The following is a 24612-nucleotide window of genomic DNA, read 5'->3' as shown; positions in this document are numbered from 1 at the left end:
CATCCTATTGGATCAAGCACAAGCCATTATGTTCAATTATTTATTCAGTCTGTTGTCACGAAAATAGAAAGTAATACTATGACACTGATGAATACAAAAGGAAGATACATACATCAGATGAAAAAAAAAACATATTGTTACCGATCAAAATTAACAGGACTAGCTCTTTGTTTTCTTGTACATTTGTTTCTTTATATGTTTGTATTTAATAGTAAATAATTGACCTATAAACCCTTTAACCGCTGCTTTCACCTCTGTCCAGACTTTTTTAACTTGGGTGGCACTGATGTTGGCAACTTTGGCACTGATTCAGGGGTGGCATGAAGTGTGTGCGCACTCACAGGAATGAATGACTATTACTTGACTATTTAATTATTATCCTAAAGTCTACCTACTAATAAAAAGGAAAAAGGAGATGGATTAAGTTTTAAGTTACAATTTAAAATACCAACATAAAATTGCAAGCTTTGGAAAAAGAACATTCCCAGTGAATAAATTTTTTTAAAGACAGCATCCAGGAATTTACTTGCAGTTTTTGATGAACTGATTCCTCTCTTACACACCAGGGTTATGAAAAAGATGTGGGTAATTATTTTTTCAACAATTTAAAAAAACGTACTACATTTAAATGAGAAGAAAACTACAAGTAGCCTGTTGCAACTATAAAGTACACATATATTGGAGTCCATAAGTGCTCATTGACTATTAAGTAAAAAGACAGCTCCTCCATCTGATTGGCCTGTATACATAATAAACCCTGCCTCTTTAGTGTTAACAAATGAAACATGGGTCAGAGTATAAGATTCAAATAATATAAATGAATTGTTTCTATCAAACAAGGTTTCTGTCATTATAGTTAGTTTGCATAATTCGGATTTATGTCTGAATGTTACGTTTTTCTGTGAAGTTTAGTTTGACTTAGTTATTTGATTTTGATTTGAGGATTGATTGACAGCTCTGTTGACAAATCAGGGCTCTTGAAGAGTTCTGTACTGGATTAGCAGAATAGAGGAGGAACAGGTAGAGAAAATATCATGAAAACTAACACAAGAGTCATTGGACTTTCCATAGCTGTAAGCATCTGCTTCAAAACAACACATGAATGTGCTCTGCTATGCTATGTACCGACCTGAGGGGTCTTTAACGTTTCAAGTAAAATGCAAGTCTTGGCTAGTGGAAAGGGACATCAGCCCTGTGTCTCTACCAGTCAGGTGGTTTCTGCACATGCCTTCGCTCCACCAGTACAATTTGCCAAGTAAGTATTTTGGATTTACATCTGAATGGGCTAAAATGAAGACCTGTTGTCCATTTTATGTACAGTAAATGGTTGCAACACAGTCGAAACAGTTAGCATAAGTCCTGCATCTGGCAAGGCAAATAACGGATCAATATTTTTGATTTTGGGGTGGCTAATCAGATCTGAAGAAGGGCATTAACCACCCTTTTTGACATGCCCCTGCCTTGCCCACCTTACATTATGTTTAATTATTAGATGGCAAACTAAATGTGCAAAAATGAAGACTTAAGAGATTTTCCGCAAAATTGGAACAGTTGTATTACTCCCCCCCCCCCCCCCCCAACAAAATAGCCTCTGGGTTTCCAAATAAGTAATTTATAGGCTGTGGTTTAGTTAATATAAAACTAAAAATGATAGCTCAATTGAATTATGGAATTGATCAGCAGTTAATTAATTTCAATTCCGGCAATTTTATTCTTACAAAAATTTTATTTTTTATTTTGCCTTTTTATTATATGAATTCTACGCATTATTTATTCCCATTTAAATATTGTTTTTATGACCACCTCGCAATCAAACCAAACAAATGAACAAATACATCCTAAATCTTTGTCTTGAAATGGTCCAATTTCTATGACATCCCATGTTATTTCAAGTAACACATGAATTTCAGTCAGGTGCTCTACAGAAGTCACTCTACAATGAAACAGAGGCCTTATGAAATTGTTACCTGGGTAAACTTGATAAGAGACCAAAATTATTATATATACAGACAGCAAATCGGTTATCTTTAAAGGTGTTGTCACTGTCATTCACCATGGCTGTAAAAATAAAGACATCACGGTAAGCAAAGTGAAAAGAAACAAATGTACAGTAGTTTTGTTAATCAACGTGTTGGTGGTTTTTGCATATTTACATTAGTTGATAAAGTAAACAAGCTCGGAGGGTACAAACTAGGGAGTGACAACCAATTTGTTTAAGCATGACATGTTACAGTCAGTTAAGTCAGAAAATCCAACCATAAAGAGTTAGATTCAGGCTAAAACATTACAGGATAAAGGTTTGGATGGATGGCACCTTACTTTTCATCCAAGATACGAATGATGTTTATGTGTATGTGTACATGTATGTATATATGTATGTATATGGATATATATGCATATCCTAAATTTGGGATAGCGATTAATTAATTCTTCACTGCCAACTGCACTACGTATATAAATACTTCTGTGGGGAAATTGGTTTTGTACATATGTGTCTGTTTGTTTGTTTTTTGTTTGTTGCTTTGTGATTATTTATTTTTATTTTTGTTATATTTTATTCTTTTCCCATTAACTTATCTCTTGCTATTCACCCCAGGTGAGGTACTGCATGTGGGGATGAACAATAGAAAGGGTGGAGTATGATAAAAAAGTTTATGGATCTTTTGTGTGTGTAATTGTCAGTACAAAACTTTAAATCTGTCTATCTGTATGCTTGATTAATCTGTCTTGTTCCTTTTGTTGTTCCTTTTGTGTTGTTCTGTTTAGGTGGTCTACTTTGTAACTGTTGTGTACAAGGGGATTACCTTGCTGTATGTCACATTGGTAGGGAAGCCCGTTTCCACCAGTTTAAAAAAAATTATTGAAAATTAAAAATACATATATATTTTTTAGGGAAATTAAAAAAATAATAAAATAAAAAAAAGTTAAGTCATAATTATGAGATACTAAGTCATAATAATGAGATAGGTCTAAATGGGCTTCAATGTGTGTTGCGCTGCAGCTACAGTTCTAAGGGGCTGAGACAAAGTTTTCAGACCTTAATGCCTTCATAGACTTTCAGTTGCAAACGTTTGGCAAGCAACACAGCCACAGTTGGATGCACGAAATATGTTGGATGGCCAGAATAATTACAGACAAAGAAACTGTGTGTCAGTTGATGCGACTGATCGATGGGTGCGGGGTAGAACTGTGTGCGCACAACAGTTTGAGACGGCGCGTGTATTTCAGTCGTGGGCCAAACTATGTATGGCATATAAATGGCTAAGACAAATCAAAGCCCTATGGAATATGCATCAGTAGTTGCATTGGTGGTTTCTCAAGAAAAATGATATGTCTAGAAGCAGGTTATTTCACGATTTGTGAATCCACATCTAAAGTAGTCTTCAATGATGATATCCATTAAGGTCTGCAAAGGTCAAAACTGTAGCTGCGGCGCAACACACATGGAAGCCCATTTAGACCTATATCAGAATTATGACTTAGTATCTCACAATTATGACTTAGTATCTCATAATTATGACTTAGTATCTCATTACGACTAAGTATCTCATAATTATGACTTAGTATCTCATTATTAGACTTAGTATCTCATTACTATGACTTAGTATCTCATAATTATGACTTAGTATCTCATTATTATGACTTAGTGTCTCATAATTATGACTAAGTATCTCATTATTACGACTAAGTATCTCATAATTATGACTTAGTATCTCATTATTATGACTTAGTATCTCATTATTATGACTTAGTATCTCATTACGACTAAGTATCTCATAATTATGACTTGGTATCTCATTATTAGACTTAGTATCTCATTACTATGACTTAGTATCTCATAATTATGACTTAGTATCTCATTATTATGACTTAGTGTCTCATAATTATGACTTAGTATCTCATTATTATGACTTAGTATCTCATAATTATGACTCAGTATCTCATAATAATGACTCAGTATCTCATAATTATGACTTAGTATCTCATAATAATGACTCAGTATCTCAATAATGACTCAGTATCTCATAATAATGACTCAGTATCTCACACTAATGACTCAGTATCTCATTATTATGACTTAGTATGCCATTATTATGACTTAGTATGTCATTATTACGACTAAGTATCTCATAATTATGACTTAGTATCTTATTATTATGATGACGTATCTCATTATTATGACTTAGTATCTTATAATTATGACTTAGTATCTTATTATTATGACTTAGTATCTCATTATTATGACTTAGTATCTTATAATTAGGACTTAGTTTCTCATAATAATGACTCAGTATCTCATAATAATGACTCAGTATCTCATAATAATGACTCAGTATCTCATAATTATGACTTAGTATCTCATAATTATGACTAAATATCTCATAATGACTTAACTTTTTTTTTTTACTTCTCTCCCCCAATTTTTTTTTTTTTTTTTTTTTTTGCTTTTCCCAAAAAAATATACATTAACTTTTTATATTTAATTTTTTTTTTAATGGCGGAAACGGGCTTCCATAAATAGCAGTGATCCAGTCTGAAGTTGATCTTTTGTTGAACCTGGGATTCCAACAGTATGTGTCTGCAGGCTGCACCTTACGCCCCCTATCAGCAGCAGAGACACCGACAGACAGCTAACTGATGACGTGGTTCGGTCCGTTGATCAGAGCAGCAGTATGGCCGACCAGAGCAGGCAAATTAAACTCGCTGCAGCTAAGAAAAAGGTAAAGTATTTCACAACTTCCCTGACTTATAATCACCGGAAGCACTGCTCATTATTCTATTCAGCGGCTGTGTGTTGCTGGTGTTTCTTTTTTCGTTTATAATCATTTCTTAACGGAACAGGGGTGTTGTCATTACACGTCGTCCGACCTCTGCGCTGTCGCTTGTCCGATTTCTCTCGCTCCTCTAGCGGCTTGGGTGCGCAGGAGACACCGGTGCTTGTTCTGGGCCTTTATTGATAGCATTAACTTTCCAAGATTATGTAGACTATTTTTAGTTCATTGAGGCATTTACAGCATCCCAAGCAGTTGTCTTAGTTAGAAATTAACTTAACTTTGTTTCTTTGCCTGGTGGTTTTACATGTCTTTTTAGTTTACGTTAAATATCGTATTAGCAAACCTTGACGTGCTAACCAAGGCAAGTTAGCAGGCTTGCTAACTAATGAATAGTTGGCTGTGTGTGAATGTAAGGAATGTCAGACAGCTCTCGGGAGGCTTTCTTCCTTGTCTGAAGGATGTTTCAATTGTCTTAGAAATGGCCTGCAGACAACAATATAACAACAAACATTGTGCTAGCTTGGAGCAGAGTTAGCCATAGAGGATGACGGGGACTGTTTTGACAGCTGACACCCCTCTTCCCTGTCCCTGTCCTGCTGTGAATTTGGGCTAGGTGTAGTGGTTGGCTAGTCAGAAAGATGGCCTTATCTGCTGTGGGATGTTAGCTTCAGGAATGTCTCGTCAGCACCTCTTGCTATCCCACCGCATCACAGGACAAGTCGTAATGCACACAGTTATTATATATGCAATATTTTAGCTACAATTAGGTGTAAAGTGTTAACGAAACGTCAGCCCTCCTTTGGTTCCCTCTGGTCCCAGCTGTCACGGGCTACATGCCAAAACAAAGACATTACCTATGCCCAGATAATCATAGTTTGCAGCAAGCTATCAGCTTCATCTTGTGTGGTTGAGAAGAGTCAGCCATTGAACAAGCAAGTCAAAGCAACAGTCAATAAGTAGTTCTGAGTGGCTACGTGTGACACCTTATCTTTGAAAGAAGCTGCTGGATTGACTGAGAATAGAAACATTTCATTCATACTTAAACAAAAATCCACGTCCAAGTTTAGGTTCATTGCAAGCGGCAAACTCCAGTCTAAAAATATGAGTCCAATGCGGAAGTGCTAAAAACTGCAGTTCCTCGAGGATCCGCTTGAGGCTGGCTCCGGAAGTACAGGAAATCACATACACACCAATTCAAAAAAAGCAGATCTTTACAGCAGAATTAAACATTTTTACAGCCTGGTACAAAAGACGAGTGTAGTCTGGATAGCTCATTTTCCAGGGGGAGAATTTTTTTCTCACGTGGCAATTTCGAAGATATTGAGATTACGAGTCTTCCAATGAGAGGCACAGCTGACTTTATTGACAGGCGGGAACACTGTAGCTGTTGGCTAGGAGGCTCAAAGCCTGCCTCTTTACGTCAGAATCGCTCCACAGCAGCAATATGGCTGCTGCCGGCGCCGATTGGCCTCTAAACAGCGGTTCAGAAACAGATGGGTGACGTCACGGATCCTACGCCCATATTTTATACAGTGTATGGTTCATTCACAGGGTGCCTTATGTGGCAAGAGATCCCTTGTTCCTGTTCTGTTGAAATGATATTCAGTTATTTTTTCTGCTGGGTTTGGAGCAAGTGGCAACCTCCTGTCTCAAACTATGAAGCCCATGCGGAAGGATTGTAAACTGCAATTCATCGAGAATCCGCTTGAGTCTGGCTGCAGAAACACCAGAAACCACAGAGACACCAATTTTAAAAAGACGATATTTGCTGCAGAAATAAACATGTTTAGCCTGGTTCAAAAAATGGCCTGGCTCTACGTAGCTGATTTCTCTATCGGCACACACTGTACGGGGAGTGAACGCAACGGTTCAGAAGATATTAAGATTTCGAGTGATTGCCCAAATGACTGACTTGACTCCCAGGTGGGAACACATAGCTGTTGGCTAGGAGGCTCAAACTCTGCCTCTTTAAGTTGCAATATGCTTGGTTGAGTTCCGCATTTCCAATATGGCTGCCGCCGTCGATTGGCTTCAAAACAGAGCTCAGGAACAGATGGGTGACGTCACCGATACTACGTCCATTATTTATACAGTCTATGCATAATGCCCATTGGTACTCATCGGTAAATGGAGTAATTTGAGACTATTGCGAAATCTCTGTTTTCCAATCGTTCCTGTTATGAAGGACCAATCATAGCTAATCTCCAATCCTCTGTCCTGATTGGTTAAGGGGTGGCCCCTACTACGTCTTCCGATTGGTTATGAGTCTGACACTATCCTGACTGCATGCGCCGATCTGTGTTGGGGGGCTAAGAGGAAATCTGGTTGGGAGGGATAGTGTTGACATTTGAAGTCCCTCTCTCTGAACAGATGTTTACTCTGTGACTTCCAACAGCAGCTTTACTCTTTATAATACGATAACAGAGTCCATTTGAAGTATGGATGCATGTCCACTTACAACTTCCGGACAAAGTCAGGAAATGAAACATTCTTATTTGGGAGAGGAAGCAGAGGAGTCTGCTCTCAGGTTAGAGTCACCTGTGCACTTTCTAACGACTTTAATTTCCTTTTTTTCCCCATGTGCTGCTCAGCTGAAGGAGTTTCAGCAGAAGAGCTCCCCTACAAGTGTGGGAGGAGAAAAGGGCGGGGGAGGAGGAGGAGGCGGTGGAGGTGGAGCAGGGGCTAAGAAGAAGAGAAAGGTGAAGGGACTGAATCAAAATGACGCACCATCGACAGACAGAAACTCTCCAGTCAATGTAAGTCAGTCCCATATTTATCTGCCCACTTTTTATGCTGCTCTTGTTTGTCAGTTGACGGCTTTTCTACTTGTGCTTTATGCTTTTTGAAACCTCATGTGGCCCTTCAAAATACATGTCAATATCAGCAACATTATACACTTGTGTTTTCTTATTGTCAGAGGCAGAAAATCACAAGTTTGTGTTCATACATGCCAAGCATCATACACTTTACTCTGTCATAAAGAAAATCAAATAGTGGACTTTTTATGTCCAAGGATATAACACACTTAAAGGAAAGGTCATTTGTTTGATACAGTGAGATTATTTGGCACACATAGATGATTGTATTGTTCGGTTCAACAGTATTGGCGATAAACACACTAGGTGTTTGACATAGCCTTAAAGAAATTGTTCTGAGTATTTTGTCATGATGATGATCTATCTCTAACTGATTATCCATTGTGCATATTTGTTTGTCAAATCAACCTTACTTTTTTGGGACATTTATAAAAATACAAGTCAGCCCAACATGTGAAACGACTCACATTTGAAATGCTCATGAGCAGTAGTACTTTCTCTATCGTATCTGTATTAATAATCCCTTGGTTGTTACGGTATGTTGCTGTGATTGAAGGGTGAGAATGTAGACAGATGTACAGGAACTGGTGATTACCAGACTGTAATTTCTACACCCGATTCATAGTATTTAAATGATGTAATCAGAGAAACAGTGAATCACTCTGAGATGCAGATATAAGAATTTGATTCCTAAATAATGCTTTTCTCATTTGAATAGTAAACACAGTCTTTTTCCATGTGGTATTATTATTATTTTATAAAGCTCTAACAGGCAAATACAGAGTGTAAATGGGGGCATACAGTGAGACATGTGACTCTGGTTCACAGCTTCAAACAGAGGGCCTGACTCTCAGGTCAGTTTTCCACAGACAATGCTGGTCCAAAAGTGTTCTAAGCCTGGTAGGAATCTGAACCATCAGAGTTGGAGCGCTTGCATCTGAGTGTTATTGTCTGGATTGAGTCATATGGATAAGTAAAAAACGATCTGTATCATGCTTGAGGTTCTGGTAATAACCAAATAAAGTCAAGTTGAAGAGTTCAAAACAGCAAAACCATTTCACAGAACTGAGCAAGCATACGATGATGATGCTTATCGAGTGTTACAAAGCTTCACATTGCCTCTTTCCGCACTCCAGAACATGTCTTTTTGCTGTCAAGAAAGACTGAATATGAAAAGGTCAATAAGATGTGGAAGAATTATTGACTTGGCACGTGTTATTTGAGCACGGAGCGATGTGAGCAAGGTCAATTTGTGAGTTTGTGGAGCTAATTGCAGAGGGAGCTAAAGCAGCTTGGGATTAGGAGTCAGAGATTCACAGTTAACATTTAGAAAAAATCCACTGCACACAAGAAAAACAGCTTGAGACACCTTTTAAATAAGCTACACTTCTTTCCCTGACCTCCATTAAACCGGGCATTCGGGCCCCTTTCCTCCTCACTGCACATCCCAGTCACTTCTAGACCTTCTTCTAAAATGTCGTACACTAGCCACTTCTCTGTGCCTGTTTCCCTACTTCTTCTCTATCACTGTCTCAATTGTTCACACCTCTTTCGTCTTCCCCCTTGTGTCCTCTTTCCTTTAGTTTGACCGTATATTGAAAGCATTCACTCAAAGCAATGGAGTAGTCCTCCCTCCTTATGGCAACAGTCAGGTGAGCCTCTGTCTCTCTCTGTCTCTCTCTTTCCTGCCTTTTTTTTCCATCTCTGCATCTCTCGACTGTAGATATCTCTCCTCATGTGCTGTTGTATTTTTTAACATGCTTTCCCAGTCTGACCCCCACTCTTTAGTCGAATGCACACACACACACCTTTCTGTCAAACAGAGCAGGAAGCATGGGATCAGCATGAGTGCACATTTTTTTAAGAATGCTGTGCATTTGGAAATCCTTCGTGAGAGAGTGCATCGAAATGAAGGCTGCACGCTGAAATCCTTGAGTTGATCAAAGTGTTGTCTGTGCATTATCCAGTTTTGCAGGGCAGTGTGTTCACAATGAGTTGCATGAGTCTCTGTTGTTGCATTGCTGTGGATTACGAGTCCTGCTGCATCATGCAGGCATGCATATTGGAAACAAGACATTTCCATATCTTTTTCCTCAATGCATCTTTTCTTTATCTTCTGTCTTGTTTGCTCACAATCACGTGTTGTAATTCCATTATTTCAAATATGTAACACACATCGACTTCAATGTCTGCGGGTCTATTAAGAGGGAAGTGTTATTTGTCAGTCATCCTAATTTGTGGTAGCATTCTCTTAGCACAGTCTGACTTCTGTCAGTGCTTTCATTCTGCAAGTGTTGCACAGAGCCCCATGGGTAGCTGGAGTATCAGGGTAACAGCTTTCCAGCAGCTCTCTCTAGTCATACCAGAGCTTGTATTCAGAAACACTAACAAGTGCCTCCATCCTTAGACATTGTACTATCATGTTTTATCTGGACCTTTAAATGATAAGATTAACTTCACTGTAGGGCTGGGCCATAATTATTGTGGTACATTTTTTCTCGATATAAATATAACAAATGTTAGATAAAAAATTGATATATTTAAACCTGTAATTAAAAGACAGCATTTCAATCAGGAGAGACACAGTTAGAAGACTAAAGGTTATTTATTACAACTTAATGGATAATGAAACTTGACAGAAATCTTTGGCGTAGGGACTCTATGGGGATATTTCTGTGAGAGTAGGATGTGTGGATTTGGCAGCAGAAGAAATCCCCCTAGAGTCCAGACACTGATGGTGGTGGTTGATGAATTCTAGGAATTGAAGACTTGCGGAGACCAGGTGGAGATGGGGAGGTGGAGGGGTGTGTGCCATCAATGCAAGAAGGAACTAGCTGGAGAGAAAGGGACATGTAAAAAAACAGCAGAAAGTTGATAGGCTGACAATAAGGGCGTGCCACTAAGCTATTGGATGACAGGCGCCGCTGATTAACCAATGACAGCTCCGGAGCATGCAGCTGGAGAGGGTGAGCTATTGAACGAGGGAGAGGGGAGTTAAACAACTGCTGTGCTTTTTTAGGCTTCCTGTCTGAACTTTCGCTAGATTGAACAGCCAATCATGTTGCAGGGTAAGAGGTAGGCGGGGCTTAAAGACTTTTGGAGCTGAATGTAAACACATGAAACGAGCGACAGCGACAAATAAGCATACTCTAAACCTACCAGCTCAAAGTAGAGTCGTTAGTCTGACACTGTGCTGACTCAACGTTAACTATTAAGTTAATACACTTAATTACACAATTAATACACTTTCAGGATGTGGGTAAACAAATCTGATAATGCAAATTAGCTCAAACTGAGAAAAATAATAATCTACGAACTAAAACTTCAAAAAAATCTGCCTTTACATTGAAATAAAATAATGATTTGATTTTTATTGTGGTCATTATCGATATCCACTGATATGAAAAAAATGATCGATGATAACATCTTTTTTTGTATCGCCCAGCCCTACTTCACTGCACTATATCATGAATTCATCTCATTCAGAACAGTCGTCACTTTTTTTTTTTTCATGCATGTAAGCTCATGAAGTTTGTACGTCATTGTTGGTCTTTCTGTTGCTCTTCATCGTAACTCCTCCCTCTTCTCGGCATTAAACCAGTGTGCATTTTCTGTGTATGTGTCACCTCAGACGTTTGCCAACATGGAGGTCATGGTGTCCTCAGACACCCAGCAACTGGAGGACACGTCGGCCGAGGCTGGTCGCGACTCACCCGTGTCTAACCTCGCTAGCGCTAACACTGCTACTAACTCTGAGTCTGCCGGTCACAACGCTGACCTGCAGGTGTGTGTCTTTGTTTATTTGTTATAACTCAGTGTAAGTCTTAAAAAGTTTACTGCTGCATTTAACATGATTTGTTTGAGATGAAAACTGCAGGTCCTCAGGTGTTTGTTTGTGATGTGCATAATGAACATTTTCATTACTCAAATTTGTTTTTTATCAGACACGTTTTTCTCTTTCTCCTCCTCATGGTATCTTTTTGGTTGTGCTCTCCTTCTGTAGGACTATCCTGATACCAATGGCAATGAAAGTTTAACAGAGGAAAACAGGTAAGTCACTCAATTTCTCGCTTTATGTGAAACCATTTTTATGAAAACACACCCCATATTTAATAATTAAGTAAACATATTTGTTTTCATCTTTAAAAATGATTTCTGACACAATTAAGGGATGACATTCACATTACAACTCATGTTGTAAATGAGGTATAATAGGAAATACTAATGTTGTTTACATATATCACACTACGTTATCCATTCAAGACCAATGCAACAAGGAAATGGCATATTTACTGTGTAAGACTGATTATTGATGTGTTTTCTGCAGACCGTTGTCTTCCACAGAGAGCCTGCGACAGCTCTCCCAGCAACTGAATGGCCTTGTCTCTGAGGTATGACTTTGAAACTGCCTGTCATCCTGTCTCTCACTCCCTCTCTCTCTCATACACACACGCATACACACAAATATCCTTGTCAGACAGTGTAATGCTTTTTACATGAACACATTTCCACTGATGTGCACTCTCACCGAGGGTGTGTTGCATCTATTCTTGGCAGGAATGCACTGAAAGCATTTTCAAATTTGCCAGTTGTTCCCAGTGGCCTCAAGCACGCTGGCAGCATCAACTGGTGCACCAATCCAGGCTGATATATTACCTCTGAACTCTATTTGCACAGTCAACATAAAAACCCCATCATAAAATGTGCTTCCTGGAGCACAGTGGACATTTTCCTTTTGTTTACTGACTGAAAAGAACAGTGAAATTAGTATCATATCGGTAATCATTAACCCCAATTCAGAAACCATTTGGACACTGTAAGAATGTTTATAAAAACAAAATTTGATGGTCATCAAATCATTTTAACTCTTGATGTCTTTAAAAATGAAGAAAGGACAACATATCAGATGTGGGAACTGAAAGTGTGTATTGTTTTATAAAAGATATATATCTCTTCTAAATTTGATACCAGCAACAAGTTTTAAAAAAGTAGGGAAAGGGACAACAGAACACTTAGTTAAATTGCTCAAAAACAAAAACTCCTGCAAGAACGTCTCTTCACTAATTAGGTTGATTTACAACAGTTTAATAAAATAACTGGGTATTAAAGGGCCATTTCAGAGAGAATGAGTCTCGGAAGTAAATATGGGAATGGTTAAACAGAGGTCATCATCTACAGTACATGGAATCATTCAGAGATTCAGAGAATCTGGGAAATACCTGTTCAAAAGGGACAAGGCAGATATCTGGATGCTGTGATCTGCGGGGCCTACAGGTGGCTATGTATTAGAAATAGACATGAGTCTGTAGTGGAAGTCACTGCATGGGCTCTAAAACATTGTCTTTGAACACAGTTGGTTGCTGCATCTACAAATACAGGTTAAACTATACCATGTAAATTGGTAGAAAAGGAGAACCCCAAACTGTTGAGCAGCTGAAATCCTAATTCAGAGACAAGAGTGGGTCAACATTTAACTGTGAAAACTCCAGACACCGGTGTCCTCCGTTTACAACGTTTACAGAGCATTAAGAGAGAGGCTGATGCAAGACAACAGTAAACAATGCACCTGTCCCAACCTTGTTTAAACATGTTGCTGGCATTCAATTTAAATGAGCATGTATGTTTCAACATTTGATATTTGTGTCTAATTCATTTTCAATTAAATGTAGGGTTTAAATGAAAACCATTAAAGTTAGTTTTGATTAACATTTATACAGCATCTCGACTTTATGAGAATTTGGGTTTTAATTGTTGGCTTTACAGAAATCTTATTAGCAGACTTTTTCTGCTGAGTTATTTTTAAGGTGTTTTGTCCCACTTGCTTGAGAAATACAGGTGCAACTAATGCTGACTGAACAAAATGACCATCTGCTTCACAAAGTTCAGATTCAAGCACACGAAGAGGTCATTTAGCCTTAAAGCACACTCATAATTTTGCTTTTGCTTGTCTGCAGAAATATAGGTGCAGAAGAAAAATTGTGTTGTAGAGCCTTCAGTGCTGAGTGCCTCAGGCTGACCTCTAACTATCAACTTCTTGACTTCAAAACACAAGATCTCTGTGTTCCAAGTGCATTAATGTATGTGTGTGTCATTTCAGACATCTGCTGCTTATGTGAATGGAGATGGTGCACCTTCTGTCAGTGAAAGAGAACTGGAGGTAAGATGGTAATCCAAAATGAGAATGAATCTTCGATTTTGAGACCCAAATTAGAAGTCATTCACTAGCATAACATAGGGTTTACAGTTAAATGGCAGCCATGAAGATTGACACAATATATCCAGATCTGCAAATAAAATGAAACTCAATTCCTATCAAAAACTGAACTGGATTTTTTTCTTGAAGCATCATGGGATATATTGAGAGTTTAATCTCACCATCAAGCTGTGTAGAATAAGCCTCATGTTTGCAGCACAGTCTGTGTCATACACTCAAAACATACACGACTCTTTTTGTTACTGTGCCTATTTAGCCTAGTGCCATTAAATTACCTGTGCAAACTTACTCTACAAAGTGAGTCTTGGTCTCTTGCACTGCATCTGTCTTAACATGATATGACAGCACATACTTAAAAGGGAGGTTTAATTATGCACAATGGGAAGCTTGTTTGATGACTAATTGGTTTGTTAATGTTAGCCATTAGTGGCTTAAAAAGGAAGGATACTCTAGTGAACAACTTATGTAATGGGATTCCTAATTGGTTGTCTATGGCAAGGCAAGAAAGTACAGAAACATCATGTTATTAAAATAAAATCAAAGGTGTACCATGTGCTTATTTAATTGCCCATTTAGAGTAAATAATACACCCACAGGGACTTCAACTGGCCTCATTAATCAGTTCAACAACCATCATGTTTTCTAATGATTTGCTTCACACATTTCCGTGCTACTTGTGAAAGTGCTATTATTTGCCTCCATGTTGATAATTCACATTTGAATTTTTCTCCTCCTCCTCCTACATTTTGTTTTGTTTTAACTTTTGCCACTGCACTTTATCCCTTTCCTTTTTTTTTTCCTTCTGTTTTTTTTTCCTTTGTTCTTTCCCTGATGCATGTGTGCACGTGATAGAATCGGAACCAGGAGCTGGCAGCCGCCCTGGAGTCCAGCAACCTAACAAACTCTCAGCTCACTACCAAGCTAGACCAGCTGGTAAGAAGCTGCGTTTGTATGCAGAAGTGTTCATTTACGTGTGTGTGTGTGTGTGTGTTTGTGTGTGTGTTTGTGAGTTTGAAGAAGCTCTATTTTCTGCTATCCCACAGAGACCACATCAGTGTTACATCAGTGCATGCAGTTTACACTCTGCATGGTTTTCACATCATTCATCTGTCACTTAAGTTGACTAACATACATTTTTTTTCAACTGCATCAGCTACAATGTGTGTGATCGCTCCAGAGCTGTGATAATGAGATGATAGATGCAACATCAGCACACTAACAGCATAAACTCAGGCTTCAAATGAGCATAGATGTGTAACAGAACAATACGTGACATGTTCTTTGATCCGGTTTCTTCTGCAATCACTGTTCCGTCTTGTATGCTAATGAGTGCTTTGTGCCATATGTTTACACTTATGTTACTTTGCTGAGATGATGAAAGAAATGTTGATTTCTATGAAATATAACAATGTGTCCTCTCCGTCTCCATCTTGCAGGTTCAGCACTCTCAGGGTCTCTCAGATCAGCTACAAAAGGTGATCTTCTTGTTCACTCTAGCTGCTCAGCTGTCAGCTTCATTATTGTCTCCCTTCTTATTCCAGTCTGCTGGATTTTTCCCTCCTGGTCAGTCGTAATCTTTGGTATTTCTCTTCCCTCAGGAGCGAAAGGAATTTGAACAGAGATACTCGAAAGAGCAGGGAGCCATGCGGGAGCAGTTACAGGTAACTCTTCCTACACAAAGACATTACTAAAATACTTCAGTGGTTTTGATATTCCTGAAAATGCTGCATTGCAGAGTAAAACAGGTAAAAAGCCTCATTAACGTCAAAATGTGTCAGAGTTCATGGTGTCGACTGCCTTCCTGGTTACATAAGAGCTTCCTGTCATATTAGTTATGATGATTCAGTCTCACTGTTTTTCTCTCCTCTCTCAAGGTCCACATCCAGACCATTGGTATCCTGGTATCAGAGAAATCAGAGCTACAAACAGCACTACAATACACACAACAGGCTGCACGGCAAAAATCAGGTGTGTGTGCTTTTTAATGTAACACACTTGCACTTGAATGACATTTTCTACCTTGGCATCATCCCTACAGCGGATTATACTTCAGGTGTCTGTTTCTTTGTGTGTGTTTGCAGGCGAGGCAGAAGAGTTGAATAACCGTCTACATGCGACAAAGCAGAGAGTGTCAGAGCTGGAGAGGACTCTCTCATCTGTGTCAACACAGCAGAAACAGTTTGAGAAGGTAACAAAGATTGCAGCAATCGCTCCCTCAGTGATATAGAATTCAGATTTATGGCAGCCTTGCTCAAGTCATAATAAACAGCATGCATATTTTACAGACGGGTATCTATGAACAAAAGCAAACAACTAGATTCTTAATTCACTTGTTTTATACACATTTATCAGCTGTTTCTCATGCTGGCTTGTGAAATCCCTAAGTATCCTTTCTTTCTTTTCCCAGCACAACAAAGAGTTTGAAAAGGAGAGAGACAGCCTGAGGCTAGAGGTGCTAAGACTAAAGTAAGTCATTTCAGTAAAGCACACAGAAACATGTTTTTCATAACGTTTTATGGGTAGAAGGTTCTCTAACATTGCATTTAGAATCCATCAAACTGGCATGAACAAAACTTTTAAATGATTATAAATGATGATCTCTGTTGGTGTGTGTTTGCAGCAATTTAAGTGAGGAGTCGAAGCAGCAGAGCTCCGAGCTGTCAGAGCAGTTAAAGCTCAGATCGGAGGAGAACGGAGCAATGCGTCTGGAGCTGGAAGACCTCCGCAAGAGGCTCGAGCTAGGCGACCTGATGTTGCAACAGGTGACCAGAGACACTCGCCTTGATCTCGCAGATAATTGCCAATTTCTGAGAAAAAGAAAGAAATGTATATCTTGACATCTGTTTGTAAACAATGCAGCCTTGTTCATGTTTTAACCACATTCCTTTTTTGTTCCTTTTTGTTTCCTCACAGTACTCAAATCAGTCCGATCCCTCCAGTGCCAACCAGCAGGTCCAGTTACTGATGGAGGAGAAGCAGCAGCTGGAGGCACACAATCAGCAGGTCTGTATACAAAGAACATTCTCTGAAGTTACCTGCATATCGTTGCTGTCAGGCAGAAACCTCGTATCGCGTAATACCCTACTTTCCAGGAAGTACAAAAAGAAAAATGTTGCATAACTAAACATTGCATGAGGTTCAACCCAAAGCTTTTAAAAATATTTTTAATCTGTTCATTTTTTGAAAAACCTACTGACATGCATTTAAAGAGGTTAATAGCATTACTGAATGTAAAAATATGTAAATGATAAAATACAGAGATAAGAGGTTTCTGCCCAACAGTGTCCACATGTGCCAAAATGTCAGCTTGCCTCTGCTGTTAGAATTCTGGTGCAGCATTTTGGAAGTTATACTAAAGGTTGTGGCTCTTACAAAGCCAAACTGTATTTGTTTTAGTGTGAATGATGAATCCACTGATATCTTTAAACCTCCCTATGCTGATTGAAATAACTCATGACATGTTGTCCACCTTTCATACAATCCTATGTGGAACTAGCCGACATTTAAAGAGATACATGACTCCCTTATGTAAATTTCTTATGATCAAAAATAAGTTTTCTTAATACTTTAATTTCTGTGATGTTGCAGTTGATGGAGTTAATCACCCAGCTGCAGACAGAGAGAGATGTCTATGCAGAGCAGATCCAGGAGGAGGGCCGTGTATGGAAGGACAAAACAGAACAGCTGCTAACACAGGTAAACCGCACAGTAGCATCAAGATGAACCTCATCGTGCACAATAGATTTCAAAATACAAAAAGTGGCTCTTTGTGGGGAGGGTTTTAAAATAGGTTTAAATCAAATGAGTAAAGAATATTTGTCATTTTGTGTGTGTGTGTGTGTGTGTGTATGTGTGTGTCAGGTGTCTCTGGTTGCAGAAGAGAGGGACAGAAACATCAGCCGAGTCCAGGAACTGGAGGCCAGCATTACAGAGCTTAAAAATGCTGCAGGTAAGAAGTTCACACTGCCTTAATCTAATTCATTGTCCTTTACTGGCTTTCCAGCAGCTCCTTAATGTGCAGGACGCCTTTGGCTAATCAGCTGTCAGACAGCGGGATCATAGCAGGGTGCACAGAACCGGCTTCCCTTTGTGTTCTGGTAATTAACACCTGGTAGAGGTGCTGCTGGGTTCAGGGAGAGTATATTTCAGAGGAAAATAAGCCTGCAGCATGAGGATTATTGTGATTATATATAGGGATTATAGTGCAGAATATTATCTAAATAGCTGTCCAAATATTTTCTTTTAAAGGTTGTTAGTCAATCAGTGTGTCATTGTCTGAAAACCTGTCCTTAGTATTCCAGATATGGGCTCACACTTGTGACACAGCTACCATAATCACAGTCAACAAAACTGATAATTTGTCATACTCCTTCTCTATTTTCTCCAGCGCTGTTGTCCCAGGAGAGACAGGTTCAGGAGGAAGTCCTTCTTCAGTCCTCAGGGCCATCAGAAAGTGAGCTAGCCCTGCAGGAGGCCCTCGTTACCCTCCAACAGGAGAAAGAGGCTCTGACTGCACAGTACCAGGCACAGGTACACAAACTTGATCACTCATTGTTATCACTGCTTCTCTTTGGTTTGGCGTGTCCGTAACCTGACCCTGTAATGTTTCCCGCAGCTGCGAGATAACCAGCAGCTGAGCCGGATGTGTTCAGAGCAAGAATCGCGCATGGGGGAGATGGAGCGGCAGGTGGAGAGCCGAGTTGAGGAGGCAGAGGACCGCCGGCGCATGTTGGAGGACGTTCAGTCAGACAAGGCTACTATTAGCCGCGCTCTCACCCAGAACCGCACACTGAAGGACCAGCTGGCTGAGCTACAGAATGGCTTCGTCAAACTGGTGAGGATGGAAATCTGTCCTTTTATTAATGTCTCACTCCAAAAGTAACTAAACACTTGATATTGATTTGTTTCTGATGATTTTTGAGTCGCAACAACACATTCACAGGAAGTCTAACTTCAAGGGTTGGAGACTTTTGTCTTTAAGGCTAATTTTTTCTTGCCCTCTCGTTTATTAGACCAATGAGAACATGGAGCTGACCACTGCCATTCAGTCAGAACAACACGTGAAAAAGGAGCTGGCTCGTCGAATGGGTGAACTGCAAGAGAGCCTGCATAACTCCAAGGAAGAGGTACGGTCTCACACTCTCCACGAGAAACACACTTAGTGGTCTACTGAGGAACTTTCATGCTGTACTATGTGTCATCTGTTCTGTACTACACTAACCTGAGCAATCTGTACTTATTGTGTGCACATGAGACCTAGAGCAAAGCATGCTAATAACATCCAGACAGAGAATCCAACACAGCTGTTTTCTCTTCCTCTCTGTATTAACTTTCCTCTCCACTTTATTGCCTCCAGCTGGAACTGAAAGCTAAGGAGGCTCAGGTTCTGATGGAGCAGAGGGACCAGGTAGTGGCCCACCTGCAGCAGTACTGTGCAGGCTACCAGACCCTTGCCTCAGAGCGGGAACACCTCCACCACCAGTACCTGCAGCAGGTCCAGCTCATGGACCGGCTGCAGCACGATGAAAGCCAGGGCCGCGTGCAGCTGGAGATCAGTCACAATCAGCTCAAACAGGCACAAGTGTGTAGCAGACGATGATGATGATGATGAATGAAACACTTATATTTCAGTCTGGTCTGTTGTGATAGTCTGATGGAGGGTAGTGAACGTCATGCACTTATATGAGCTAGTGGAATATATTCAGACTGCTTTCAAGGGTCTGGTCTGTTCTACAATATGTTGTCTTTTTAATCATTGACTCTCTGTCTCCCTCTGCAGGATCATTTGGAGCTGTTGGTCAGAGACAATGAGCAGCTAAAATCTGAAGTGAAGGAGCTGCTCAACAGCTCAGCACTCAGCCCGTCATCCAGAGACCAAGGTATGGATTTGTTTTACTTCTTTGTGAATACATTTTTAACTTTAAGAAAAAACTTATTGTCAAAGACTCTTAATTTAAACTTTATCTGAGTGCACCTCAGTCTCCACAAATTCAACCTCATTCCTTCCTTTTTCTCTTTGTTAAAGTTTAAAGAAGTGAAACCTAGAATGTGAAAACTGCAGGTTCTCTCAATAATCAAGGAAAGTGTGTTGCGAAAGTTCTGATATCTTCTAATAGCCAAGCTCATAAAACTTGGTCTGAAGTGAGAGAAAGTAGAGGTTAATTTGACTCTAGTGCCACCTGCAGGAAATCGATGTTACAGCCTCATTCCTCCCACTTGAGAAGATGAGGTAAAAACTCTTTAAAGGTGTATTAACTTTTTCTTCTATTACTGTGTCGATTAGGTGATGGAGTGGAAAGCCAGTCCCTACAAGAGAGCCCAAAGAGGTCTTCCTCGCTTGTTATCCCAGAAGACTTTGAGAGCCAGAAGGAAATGGTAAAAGGCTGATGGACTATGTTCCCTTAAATGCTACCTTGGCAAAAATGCTTTCAGAAACTCATGTTGTGAAAAAAATACAATCAGTTCTAAAGATAAAAACAAAACAGGTATAGTATAGTTAAAGTTAAACCTTATAAGAAAAATGTTAAGCATAACCGTCTCTTTGCACCTTCCAGGAGGAGTTTATAAGGGGAGCTCTGGCTGAACTCGAGGCGGAGAGGGACGAAGTCAGGAGGCAGCTGGAGGAGGAGCATCGGCTGCACATGGCGGCCCGACACCAGGCCGCTCTGGCCCTCAGCCTCGAGCACCAACACCAACACCACAGCCACCAACCTGCTCATGACCATCAACATGAGCATGATCACTCTCAGGACCAACACAGCCACTGTGAACACAGCCACGAGCATTCAGGTGAGAGAGACGAGAGGATTTCTTTGTGTGCCATAGAGATGGTTTAAGAGTTATTTTAGTAGTAGTTCGAGTTTCTGATGTTTTTTAGGTGCATTAAGTGAACCGGCTGCATACTTTGCTGTTCTTTTCCCAGACGGCGGAGGAGTCCCAGTGGAAGTTCATCAAGCGCTGCAGGCTGCCATGGAGAAGCTGCAGCATCGCTTCACCTCCCTCATGCAGGAGAAAGCTGACCTGAAGGAGAGGGTGGAGGAGCTGGAGCACCGCTGCATCCAGCTGTCAGGAGAGACCGACACTATAGGTGGGACAGAAGGATATTCTGTTGTGCATATTACTTTGTTTTTTTACATTGTGGTATCTTAAAAGGAATAAAACATATCACCAGACTGACTTTCTATTTATTTGCCTGTGTCTCTCCAGGAGAGTACATAGCTCTGTACCAGAGCCAGCGCGCCATCATGAAGCAGAAACACCAGGAGAAGGAGCAGTACATCAGCATGCTGGCTCAGGACAAGGAGGAAATGAAGGTAGAGTTTGGACAACCTTTCACTGGGAACAACTTAGCCTTACATGTTTGTCCATGTGTTCTCATTCTCCTACAAACTTACATTTCGTATATTCGTGTCCTCATCTTTGCTTTCCCCATCAGGCGAAGCTTGCAGAGCTGCAGGATCTGGTGATGAGGCTGGTTGCCGAGAGGAACGACTGGTACAGCCGCTACACGGGAGCTGTGGCCGGTGCAGGCACGCCAAACCCTGACCTGCTTCCAGTTGGGGAGGATCACACTCACCCTGAGCACAAAGCACGCACACACCCAGAGCTTACTGAGTTCAGCGGAGCAGGTAGGCACAATTTCAGTGCAAGATCTGTCTCAAGAGAACTGTCACACAACTTTTTCCATGATATTTACATACTTATATATTTATTCATATCTGTCCCTGTTCTTTCCACATCGCAGAAGCCATGGAAGTCATCCCCCTGTCAGAGCCCACCACAGGCCTGAAAGCCACCTCTTCCCAGACGCTCTCCACCGGCTCAGCCCCGTCAGACTCCAAACCCCTTGCACCCAAAGAGGACGGCACGGCACAGCAGATCATGCAGCTGCTCCAAGAGATCCAGAACCCTCAAGGAGGGCAAAGATCACCTCCATTCCTGGGCGAGAACCCCTGCATCCCCTTCTTCTACAGGCCTGACGAACAGGACGAAGTCAAGATTCTGGTTGTGTGAGGTGTGTGTGTGTGTGTGTGTGTGTGTGTGTGATAGCGAAGCCTGTGTGAGAGTTATTGCACATGTCTTGAAGTATTGGGAGAAAAAGAACACCACAGTTTCTATCTCATTTGTCTCAGACACAAACACTTTAAGAACTTTGATGCCCTTCAGCTGGTCACAGAAAAGAGAGTTTTTTCATGTTTTTGTTTTTATGTCTGTTTTTTTCTGTCCTTAGAAAAGAGATAATCAGTATCCCTGAGGGCAATCTGATTATCCTTCCTTCCACCATTCTTAATACCCATCTCCCCTTTTTGTCTCCCATCTTTACACATAAGTGCAATAAAAGGGGTCGTGTATGCTGACCCCTCGCTGACGCGGCTCTTAAAGAGCTGCGGGAGAATATCAGCCTGTTTGTGTGCAACTTTAATTTATAGTAAATCTCAGTTTTTACACAATTCACTGTACAAATGCCAAAAAAAAAAGCATCACGTTTGAATGTAATAACTTGAGTATTATGCTATGCGTGCGTGTGTGAAATTAGGAAGGTGAAAAGGTGCGAGAGGGAAGAGGTGAAGAGTTGAAATGTCAAAGAAAGTCAGTGAAGAGATTCAGTGCACGTGAAAGCTTTTTTTGGAAATGAAGCACTGCTGCGTTGGAAAGTTGAGATCTTGCCGGTGACATGATCAGATGGAGGCAGGTGCGTCACATTGGTACTTTTCTCAAACCACCTTTTGTCTGATTTATTATTATTTTCTCCAAACACTGAAAAGAAGTCAGTGTTAAGATGTGCGAAACTCTTGAAATGTGATGTTCTTGAACGTCCTGTTAGACTGAGCGCAGTCACCACAGTTACATTGAGTCATCCGAGGAGATAGATGCACTTTGAAGACCCCATGAAGCAGAGACACACTTTACTCCTTAATATTAAGGTGTTATCTTCCTTAGAGTGTAATATGGGTTCATATTAGATCTTAGCGTGAGAGCAAGCTTCATGTTCTGCTTCATTCTCATACAGTTAGCGTTACAGATACCACAGCGTAGTGACATGTGGAAGTTACAGGATGTAGAGTGCTGAATCTCTTAAGCACTCATACTTGATCTCTCCTCTTCACGTATTCTGGAGCATTCGAGCACTTCTCATCCACGGGGGTCTTTTATTCCCCTAAAGAATCAACACTATAAATACGAGCGGGCTTATTTCTGTTACCTTTTAGCTCCACATATCAAAGATGAATTAATGCACATCCTTTGCAACTGGACTGTGTGAGTGTGTCTGTGGTGTGTGTATGTGTGTGTAAATCCAAACCGTACCCCCTCTTCATCTGTTGTAATTCATTTTTTTTAGAGTTCTATCAGATTATAAGAGTATGATTGCACTAAAGCTTCTCATTCTGTCCTCTGAAGCTGCTTGGACGGAGACGTTTTCTGCCACAGAGCCTCTTACTAACATCTGTGGAGGGAAAGAGGAACACCTATGAAGCCAGCGTGTGTGTGGCTGAGGTTTCCAATCGAAGCGAATGAACCGAAAGTGTGGTGGTGATGTGTGTGTGCGTGTGTGTGCACTTTGAGGATGAAGGTGTGTAAATATAAGTAGACTGAGATAGCTCACTTTAAGAAGTTGTAAATTAATTCCCAAAAGTGAGGGACCAATCAGAATTTGAGAAAATGGACAACTCTTGAAAACTGGAGGACACAAAAGAAACTTGATCTTCTCTGGGCATTAAAAAAAAATGAAACGGTCTGAATCCAGACTTCATGCTTTTCTTGAAGACGTCAGCTATAGAAGAGAGATGCTCATATTCACACATACAGATTAAAGCACTATCACAGCAACTTTCTTCATTTCAGATCATTCATAGCAGATGTCCTGTCTTCTTCGAGACTTCATGATTTTAAAATGCCGGGATACAAACGTCTCATTGCTTCTTTTCGAGGTATTTTTTACCCTCTTATTCGGATGTCTTTGAATTTTAAGTTCTGTTTTGTTTACGTTGCTGGAGAGGACACTTTAAGTATTTAATTGCACACTTGGCTCACTAAAAGAAAGCATAAGTACGATTTCTGGCATTCAAGGCCTATTATAGAAACCAAAGTACATTTGGTGCCATTCTTGATTAAAACAAAATCCTTGCTTCATTGCATTCTTACACTTCTTGGTTTCTTCAAAACATGCCACAAAATGATTTTTCCTTTATTTTCTTTCTGGAGTGATTAAACCAAGAGATAAGTATACAATAAAATGTAATGGTGTGGTTTCAGGGCTAACGAATATGGATAAAATAACTTCCAGCGCTTTCTAATCCACTGTTAAATATGTAATGTGTGATTTAAAGAATAGCAACGAGAAATCATCTATTGTCTTCACTGTAAAGGAGGTGGTGTATATACTGTAACTGTGTAACATATTGTATATTCATTATGCCTGGTGTGTGGGGGGAAAGCTGCTCTGCCATGTTTTCTGGCAGTGTGAAGTGTGTGTATGTCTGTTAGTTCAGTGTCGGGGCGTTGGCGGTTACTGACTGGCTGTGATTTATTACAAAGATTGACTAAACAAGAGAGAAAATATTCTATTTATTTGGATAAGTTAGTATCTCAACTAATCAGTTTTAATGTAAAATAGAAGTGACTGTAGGATGGAAATGAAGGATGTTTCAGAGAACTGATTTGATGGAGGGCTGCTTCTGACAGAAGCTTACTGATTTGTTTTTTCTTCCTTAATATTTTCTCCCCTTCTCCTGAATAAAGCTGATTGAGCAACCTAAACACACTCTGTCTCCATGTCTTTGTGGTTCTAATAATGCTCTAAATACAT

The 24612-nt window shown here is 40.1% G+C and overlaps 1 protein-coding gene across 3 annotated transcripts; it reads left to right on the top strand.

Annotated features, from left to right (window-relative positions):
* Positions 1-1132: 1132 nt before the first annotated feature.
* On the top strand, positions 1133-24563 carry golga2 (golgin A2). 3 transcript variants are annotated; one of them, XM_034709378.1, is made up of 30 exons: positions 1133-1255; positions 2597-2632; positions 4573-4721; positions 7367-7531; positions 9175-9243; positions 11223-11375; positions 11595-11641; positions 11919-11982; positions 13689-13748; positions 14658-14738; positions 15242-15280; positions 15404-15466; positions 15680-15773; positions 15887-15993; positions 16213-16271; positions 16426-16567; positions 16719-16808; positions 17394-17501; positions 17667-17754; positions 18193-18335; positions 18421-18639; positions 18818-18931; positions 19162-19386; positions 19585-19684; positions 20089-20180; positions 20360-20594; positions 20728-20892; positions 21012-21118; positions 21241-21433; positions 21550-24563. In XM_034709378.1, the coding sequence occupies exons 1-30, from the start codon at positions 1225-1227 to the stop codon at positions 21816-21818; spliced, it is 3507 nt and encodes a 1168-aa protein (XP_034565269.1). In that variant the 5' UTR covers positions 1133-1224; the 3' UTR covers positions 21819-24563. The 3 variants fall into 3 exon arrangements, with proteins under 3 accessions (XP_034565269.1, XP_034565271.1, XP_034565270.1); XM_034709380.1 differs by lacking the exon at positions 9175-9243 and having other exon boundaries at positions 1139-1255; XM_034709379.1 differs by lacking the exon at positions 2597-2632 and having other exon boundaries at positions 1210-1255.
* The last annotated feature ends 49 nt before the right edge of the window (positions 24564-24612 follow it).

This window comes from Notolabrus celidotus, chromosome 19 (genome assembly GCF_009762535.1).
Source record: "Notolabrus celidotus isolate fNotCel1 chromosome 19, fNotCel1.pri, whole genome shotgun sequence".
NCBI lineage: Eukaryota > Metazoa > Chordata > Actinopteri > Labriformes > Labridae > Notolabrus > Notolabrus celidotus.
This window is presented reverse-complemented; position numbering and strand designations above follow the sequence as displayed.